Genomic DNA, 9,024 nt, shown 5'->3' with positions numbered 1-9,024 from the left:
TTTGATAGCGGAGGGGGTCACATGAAGCAATCAATATGAAGCCATACAACGACGGTGACAAAGGTAAATATAAGCCAAAAGCACAACAAATCTTCCTGATTTACAAAACAAATTAAAATAGAGACAGCAGGTGGGTAGGTGGGAGTGCATGTGAGTTGTAACTGGGCAAGTGTTGGTTTGACTGTGTAGGTGTGTGTGTGTGATATGCACATAATATAGACATTCATATACACACAGGGTGTATATGATTTTAATTGTATGTATTTACATACACATATATCTGTGTGCATGTGTCTATATATATATATATATATATATATATACACACATACAAGTATATATGCACACAAAAACATCAACAATCACTTTGTGTATGTGTGTGTGTCTATGTATGGATATGTGTATATATATAGATATATATATATATGAAAATATATGTGAGTGTGTGTATGTATGTATACATTATGTATATATATATATATATATATATATATATATATATATATATATATATATATATATATGTGTGTGTGTGTGTGTGTGTGTGCATACTTCAAGTGAGTGAATAGGTTTGAAGGAACAAAAAGCAGAGGAGTGGGTGGGTGGAGTTGGTTTCAGAACTAATTCTAGAAATCAATTCAAATGAAGGTCACACAACAACAACAGCAGCAACCACCACCACCACCACCATCGTCACAACTACAGTTGCTGGATTAGCATTTTAAAAATATCTTGTGCTATAAAAAGCTGAAAGGGAGAAGCGATAAAGTGAAAATTGTAAGTAATCATCGAAAGGAATCCTTAATGGACAGCAGATGCAGAAATGCGCGCACGTCTAATCATCAAGTTGCACATATCATTTCAGGTGGATTGTTTTGCCAGATCGACTTTCAATGGAGAGACTCAGATAAAATTAGACGCATGAATGGAGCAGTTGAGAAGCTGGAAGCTAAACTGCATGCGTAGGATGTTGTACTGCTAACTACATGGCCCCCATGTTTGTATGTGTGCGTGTGTGTGTCTGTGTGTATATACATAGAGAAACACATTCACAAACACACACACATATATACACATACATAAATATACATACGTATGTGTATAAATATCCATATATATACATACATAAATACACATGCATGTGTGTATATATATTTATACACATATATATTCATGCATACATAAAGCCATACACACATGTGACTGAGTGTGTGTGTGTGTGTTTGTATATGTGTGGATAGATAGATAGATAGATATCGTGAGATAAAGTTACACACACACATGTATATGTATGCATACATAGGCATATATTTATCTTTATCTGTTTTTACATCCATTTTTCCATACCATCATGGGTTAGACAGAAATTCATTTTACAACCAGATGCTCCTCCGCTCACCAACCCTTAACCAGTCTTTTAAGTAAAGCATCTCATATTCTGCCTGCCTTCAAAAGCACAGGGTGAAGGACATATCACTTGTAGGCAATATGATCACCACTGCACAGATGGTGCCAGACATGCAGAATGTCGACATTCACTTCATCACCCCTCACTACCCACCACACAACATTGGGTGGCTCAAGACAATAGAAAGACACCCGGAGTGAGGTATAGTTGAGGTAAATCGTAGTGTATATATATGTGTAAAGGTGCATGGCTTAGTAGTGCCAGTTATATAAATATCTGTGTGTGTGTGTGAATGTTTCCTTGTGTTCACATTGTGAGTTTCTTTTGTAAACGAATATCACCATCATACAAGCAGTGTTGCTCATATTCAGTCTTCCACGGAAACATGTCTGGCCGTTGAGCTGTTCTTGTTCAAAGAGCTAGGGGAAATATCAATTTGGTTGGAACCAGATGAGGGTTGACGACCTGCAGAGTCTCTGGCTGTACAAAACCTGCCTCAGTGAAATTTTGTCTGATTCATGCAAGCATGGAAAAGCAGACATTGTGATGATGAGGAGGAGGAGGAGGAAATATTAAATAGCAACATTCTTTACAGTGAAATATGGTGTGTTGTTCTTATACCCGCAGCCCTGGCCATGTGATAGACAAACGAGAGGGCCAGTATATAATTATCGTGTCGTATAATTAACTGAAATAACGGTACACATGAACCGAACAAATATGACGTGTGAATTCAAACAACAGTACAGTAAATTACAGTAATTACACTACGAATAATAATAATAATAAATAATAATAACAATAATAATAATAATGTGTGTGTGAGAAAGAGACACAGAGTCCATTCAGATTTAACATGGAAACAAAGACACCAATATGCTCAATTATCAGAAATCAATATGATTGCCGAAATTCTATCAGGAAACACAAATATATATTTGTTGTCCAGTATATAAAAGTATCAAAGCTTTGCTCCGTCGTCTTGGCAGAAATTTCTAGACTAACAGCCAAAGGTTAAAGATATAACTATCTCTTGACCATCATCGAAAGGGCTTTTACGCTGCTGTTTGACCTGCTGGATATAACAGCCAATTTGAACTCAGAACATAAAGTCGGACCCAGTATGCTAACAATTCTGCCAGCTTACCGCCTTAGTAGTAGTAGTAGTAGTAGTAGTAGTAACCCCATCTACTATAGGCACAAGGTATGAAATAATGGGGGAGGGGTAGTTGATTACATTGACCCCCACCAATGAGATTTGTTTTATTTGCCACAAGGGCAAGAGATGAGTGGCACAGTACAAAGACAGACTTAAAAGAATGGGTATTTACATAGAATGGCAGAATATGATACAAGAAAAAAAGAATTTTAATGCAAGTATACATGTTGTGCAATATATACAAAAGAAATGAAGGCTACATCAGTTAACAACAACACCGACAACAATGGAATAGGCTCTGTAAATGTTTCGAAATCAGGCGTTCGGCCCCGTTTCTTAACCTTGAACAATTTGTATGCATGTCTGTTTGTCTTTCCCACTTACAAGATCTGTTGGCCATTCTTTTGTCATGTTTTTCAGAGGGAGAAAGAGAGAAGTTTCGTGTAACTCCTTGCAGTTCATAAGTAAACAAACAACAACGCAGAGTTGTGCCAACAAGTATGCACATTACATATGCATCAGTGTACATACACACACAGTGTGTATGTATAGATATGCGTATGTACTTATACATAAATATATGTATGAGTGTCTATATAAATATACAGACACAAACACACACATTTGTACACATAGATACATACATTTATGTATGTGTTTCCCTATATACATACATATATATATATATATATAAATATATACGGAAAAACATAAAATAGATAAACGAAAAAGCAAAACATGAATTAATATTAAAAAAAAAAACAGTAAGCCAGAGACAAAGGCAGAGTGTTTGTGTTTACGAAGTAAAGTGATATGGATGTTTACTTAAAACAAAAAAGAAAAGAGAGAGAGGGAAACGGGCAACAGACGGTTGATGAACGTGATGAAGAGGGGGAGGAGGGGGGGTGAGACACATGTAAATGAAAATGCGAAAACAAGAAGAAAGAGCAACAACAATGGCAACAGCTAGAGACACTTACTGGTTTCTGTGTGTCGATCTTGCACAAGGTATTGATAAACGTTGTAGGGTACTTCAGATGGACGATAATACCATTTCACATTCACCACCAGAGTATCGCGTTTGGTCTGGAAACACAAGATGAGGAGGAGGGGGAGGAAGAAAAAAAGAAAAGAAAAGAAAAGAAAGGTTTGTTAGACTGGCAATATTACAAACATTAAGCAATCATCAACATCATCATCAACAACAATATCAACATCATCATCAACATCATCGACACTATCATCATCCTCATCAGTTTATGCTCAGCTTTTGTCTTTTACTTGTTAAAGTCATTAGACTGCGATCATGCTGGAGCACCACTGCCTTCGAGAATTCTTTTAGTCGAATGAATCGACCCCAGTTCTTATTCTTTCTACAGCTGAATGGGTCCATATATGGACCCACCAGGGCCAAATGAACCCCACAGTGTATCACAAGGTTAAGCAATTAAGGTTTTAGATGCAAATTCCAGCAATTAATGTCTTGGATTTTCTTTTATCGCTGGAGAGAGAGACAGAGACAAAGATAGACAAACGGAAAAGAGAGAGACATAGATAGACAAACGGAAAAGAGAGAGAGGTGGAGGTAGCTAGGTAAACCTTGTGGAAGAAAAAAATTTCTTTGCTTTATATTTTTTTGGTTATTGTAAGCCTCAGGTTCCCCTCCCCCCCATACACACACATGCCCTAACTCCAGATTGTTAAAAGTCTGCAAGTGAGAGGGGTAAAATGCGTGAAAAGAAACTGATTGGTGATATATTATTACAGACTTGCAAGGAAATAGGAAAAAAAAAGGAGGAGAATTGTTTATATTAGAAATATTTTGTTGCGGCAGGTAAGAATAAGTTTTACTGCTGCAGAAACCCCTGGAAAGGTGCAGGTGAAGACGGAGTAGCGGTGGGAGGGGGGAAGTTGATTCTGCTAGAGTACAGCACACCGGTCTGCTTTTTTTCTTTTTCTCTTCCTCTCTGGAAGTGCAAAATCATCAATCAACTGGCAGAAGAAATAAAATCCCAACTTTCAGAAGAAATACTTCTTTAAGCAGCCGACTCCAACCACCACCACCACCACCACCACCCCCACCACCACCACCACCACCACCACCACCCCCACCCCCACCACCCCCACCCCCACCACCACCCCCACCACCACCACCCCCACCACCACCACCACCACCACCCCCACCACCACCACCACCACCACCACCACCACCACCAGTACTGCTGCTGCTGCCTGGCACTCTGTCACTTATGACAAGTGTTTCAACTGATTCAATCAACAAAACAGTATGCACACAAAATTAATGTGAAAGTGGCTGAGCACTCCACAGACTCACTCTGAGAGAGATTCAGCACAATCCAGTGTGTGAAAGGCCTCAAAAGGATGAAAGGTAAAGTAGACCTCGGCTGAATTTGAACTCAGAATGTAGCGACGGGCGAAATACTGCTAAGCATTTCGTCTGGCATGCTAACGACTCTGCCAGCTTGCTGGCTTAATAATGATAATAATAATGGTTTCAAATTCTGCCACAAGGGCAGCAGTCTTGAGGGGTGGGGATAGTTGATCACATCGACCCCAGTACTTCCCTGGTGGTACTTAATTTTTCAGCCCTGAATGGATGAAAGGCAAAATCGACCGTGGCGGAATTTGAACTCAGAATAGGAAAGATGGTCGAAATACCAATAAGCACTCTGCCCGGGATGCTAACGCTTCTGCCAGCCTGCTGTGTGTGTCTGTGTGTCTACTGGGTATATCTAATCTACACTGGATGTGTTAAATAGACACACACGACTTTCACCAGCAACGATAAAGACGAAGATGGGAAATGGAAGATATTGGGAGAGATAAGTAGGGGGGAGAGGGGTGGGGGGCAGAGTCAAGAAGAGATTAAGAGAAAGATTGCTGAACAGATTAAGGGGGAGAAATTAAAAGATCAGGAAGGCGGGGGGGGGGTATGAATTGAGATCAAAGGAGAGAGGGGGGGGTGTAGAAGTGATGAGGGGGGAGATGGAAGGGATTAAACAAAAGAGAAAAAAAGGGCAGAAGATTTAAAAGAAGAAAAGAGCTTAAAGAAGGAAAAAAAAATTTAATTTAAAAAAGTAAAAAAAAAAAATAAAAGCTAAACCCAACATTTTAAATAATGAAGAGAAGAAGAGAGATAAGATGATGATGATGATGATGATGATGAAAGGAGAACAACAACGACAGCAACATCATCACAGAAGCAAAGATATCTTAGAGCAAGGATTATGGCAGATTATCACCAAAGACTGGGTATTTGCATTACAGCCTTAATTACATCTCTTAAATACCTCAACAGTTTTACCTTTCGTTACAAATATGGAACGAATGGGAGAAGTTCAAGAAACATTTCATGGAAGTGCTTTGGCATTACTGTCTTTTTTTCCCCCTTTTTTAATTACAAAGAAGCATCAAACCAACGATGGAGATTCTGCATTGGCAAGCTTTAACTGATTCCATCATCATCATCATCATTTAATGTCTGCTTTCCATGCTGGCATGAGTCGGACAATCTGACAGAAACTGGTCAGGACGGGAGCTGCAGGATCCATTGTGTGCTTTTGGTAGGTTTTCTATGGCCAAATGCCCTTCTTAATGTTAACCACTTTACAAAGTGAACTGGGTGCCTTTTACGGGGCTTACTTCCAAAACCAGATACATGCACCGAAATGACTTTTGAGTAATTGTTTAAAACAATGACCTGAATCATCACCATCACCATCATCATCATCGTTTAACGTCCGTCTCCCATGCGGGTATGGGTGGGACGGTACCACAAAAGCCAACCAGGCTGGAGACTGCACCGGACTTCTGTGTCTGTTTTGGCAGGGTTTTTACAGCTGGATGCCCTTCCTAACACCAATCACTCAGCAGAGTGGACTTGGTGCCTTTTACGTGGCACAAGCACAATATCTGATTTTGATTAGAAGACTAAGATTCGTCTGCTGTCTTATATATGGCACCTATCCCAGTTTGACTGAAGAAAAATTTCACATGTGTGAAGCCAGCAACTTCTAGATTGTGTTTTAATGGTTATCATGGAATCGACTATCTTATGCACTTACACCGGTTTTAAAAGTCGGCTCCTCATATACGGTGTCACAGACATTAGAAGACATCAGTAGCTTTCTTTAAGAGAAAGTCCCAGGTTAGTGTGGTGGATAAAGTAGAATAGTTGATGATGATAGTGAGGATGGTGGCGGTGGTGGTGATTGCAGCAATGGCGATGGTGGTGGAGACGGCGCAAGTGTGGTGGTGGTGGTGGTGGCGGCAGTGCTGATGCAAGACTTCAGTGAGAGCTCTACAATCATCTTTATTATATACCATTGTTTTATATATATATATATAGAAAGAGAGAGAGAGAGAGGGAGAAAATAGGGTGTATGGATGGATGGGTGGAGGTATGATTGATGGTAATTTCATGCTGACCCTTCTGACCCCTACCCCCCATCCCTAAAAATATGCATAATAGATTAACGCCTGGGATGACAGGGCAAAGCTACCGAAATTACTGTCAGATGACGGTGAAAATGGCCAATTAAATTAACCTGCCCTATAATTTCTCTCCCCTGGCAGCAAAAACAGTTCTTTAAGCGGGAAGAGGGGGGGTGAACTGTACGGAGGTGGGAGGTATGTCGAGAGAGAGGGGGGGAGGGGGAGAGATAAAAGGGAATGAAGCAAGTGAGAGAAAATTAAGAAGGAGCTGAAAAATAAAGAAGAAAATATCAGAGTAGAGAGAGAGAGAGAGAGAGAGACTGTGTGTGTGTGATTGAGAGAGGGGAGAGGGGGATAGAAAAAGGGAGAGAAGGAGGTGAGATAAAATTAGAAAGGAGCTTAAAGAAAAAAGAACAAAAAGATCAGAGAGAGGGTGAGAGAGAAAGAGAGAGATGTTGTGATGTGATCAATGTGTATCCAGTAGCAGCAGGGTCAGAGAGATATTGAGGAGGGGGTAACAGACCCCCCCCTCCCCGGAAGGAAAAGTCAGCAATAAATACTCAGAACACAGCTGCGGGCATGGCTGTGTGGTAAGAAGTCCGCTTCCCAGCCACATGGCTTTGGGTTCAGTCCCACTGCATGGTACCTTGCGAAAGTACCTTCTACTATAGCTTCCGGCCAACCCAAAGCCTTGTCAGTAGATTTGGTAGATGGAAACTGAAAGAAGCCTGTCGTTTAGATCAGTGCTCCACAACCAGTGTACCATGGCACACTGGTGTGTCATGGCACAATGCTAGGTGTGCTGCAGTGTAACCTGAATATAATTTCTACCTTATACTTTTAATTTATATTTTTAGTTCAGACATGCGGTCGAATTTTCAAAAACAATATAAGTGTACCACAAGTAAAAAAAAGCTTGTGGAGCACTGGTTTGTGTGTGTGTGTGTGTGTGTGTTGTGTTAGACAACCAGTATTAGTTTGTTCACATCGCCATAACTTAGTGGTTCAGCAAAAGAGACCGATAGACTTAAAATACAACTGAAACTTCTTCCAGGCGGTGCTCCAGCATGGCCGCAGTCCAACAAGTGAAACAAAGTAAAAAGGTAAAAATAACATATCTAAGGGGAAACTTCTTTTCTCTCCAAGACAGAACAGAGACTGCTTTACATAGTCGTGTGCACTTCGGGGTATATAATGTTTAGTTATTCAAATAGAGATGGAAGAGAAAGTACCAACAGAAAAGACGTTTTGTGTTCATTATAAACAGGAAAGATCTCAAAATAAAACCTCATCATTAAAAGAAAAGGAAGGACACACTGCGTGATGTATTCTTAGATACATTGTGGTCGAAGATGAGAGGAAGTTAAGGCTAGAATGATTTTGATCAATCAGAACTGGCCTCAAGTTAAACAGCAAGCAAACAAGAGAACTGGGTGATCAGCGTTGCTAGAAGTAGCAGCCAGATTCTACTTAAAACAGACAGTCTTCTTCTAATAAATGAAGAACACACAAGATAACATACAGCTAGAAGATGGGTAATAAAGTGTTTAATATACTGCTAGAAGACGGGATGGTCAAAGACGAAATGACTTTATATATTAAGACTGCTTTTAATCAGAATTAATCGAGGGCTAAAAACAACAACAAGGAAAAAACGTATTAAGTTGAAAAGCATTTATGGAGATCCAACTGCTTTGTTTTAATAAAACGGATTTAGTGAAAGATTGACAAAATATGAGCACTTGCAGCTGCTGGTGCTGTTAGCTGAGACAGTCAGAAGTGAGGCCGAGTTAAATTGAAACACCTCAGGTGCCGGTCTCTTTAGAAAAGAGAGAGAGACAAGGCAGGGAGAGAGAGGAGAGGCAGTGATTAAATTTTAATGTCGTCGTCGTCTCCTCTTCTCTCTCTCTGTGTCAGCCACAGTCCTGTAAGGGAGGCAACTCTAGATTCTTACTGCCTCAACTTTTTTAATTTATTTCAAAATTTAATTTTCTTGCTTTAA

At 39.9% G+C, this 9,024-nt stretch overlaps 1 protein-coding gene across 17 annotated transcripts in view; it reads right to left on the bottom strand.

Annotated features, from left to right (window-relative positions):
• Nucleotides 1-9,024, bottom strand: part of LOC128247007 (uncharacterized) — a 361,520-nt gene that overhangs the window by 136,243 nt on the left and 216,253 nt on the right. For all 17 annotated transcript variants that reach the window (XR_016238539.1, XM_089342830.1, XM_089342824.1 and 14 more), the window contains one exon: nucleotides 3,548-3,653. Coding sequence is in view for 16 of the 17 variants with exons in the window: in XM_089342830.1 (XP_089198956.1) it covers nucleotides 3,548-3,653 (106 nt within the window). In the remaining variant the exon portion in view is untranslated. The remainder of the gene's footprint in view (nucleotides 1-3,547; nucleotides 3,654-9,024) is intronic.

Source organism: Octopus bimaculoides, chromosome 26 (assembly GCF_046866305.1).
Source record: "Octopus bimaculoides isolate indiv1 chromosome 26, ASM4686630v1, whole genome shotgun sequence".
Classification (NCBI taxonomy): Eukaryota; Metazoa; Mollusca; class Cephalopoda; order Octopoda; family Octopodidae; genus Octopus; species Octopus bimaculoides.
Note: the sequence above shows the minus strand (reverse complement) of the source record. Positions and strands in the feature narration are given on the sequence as shown.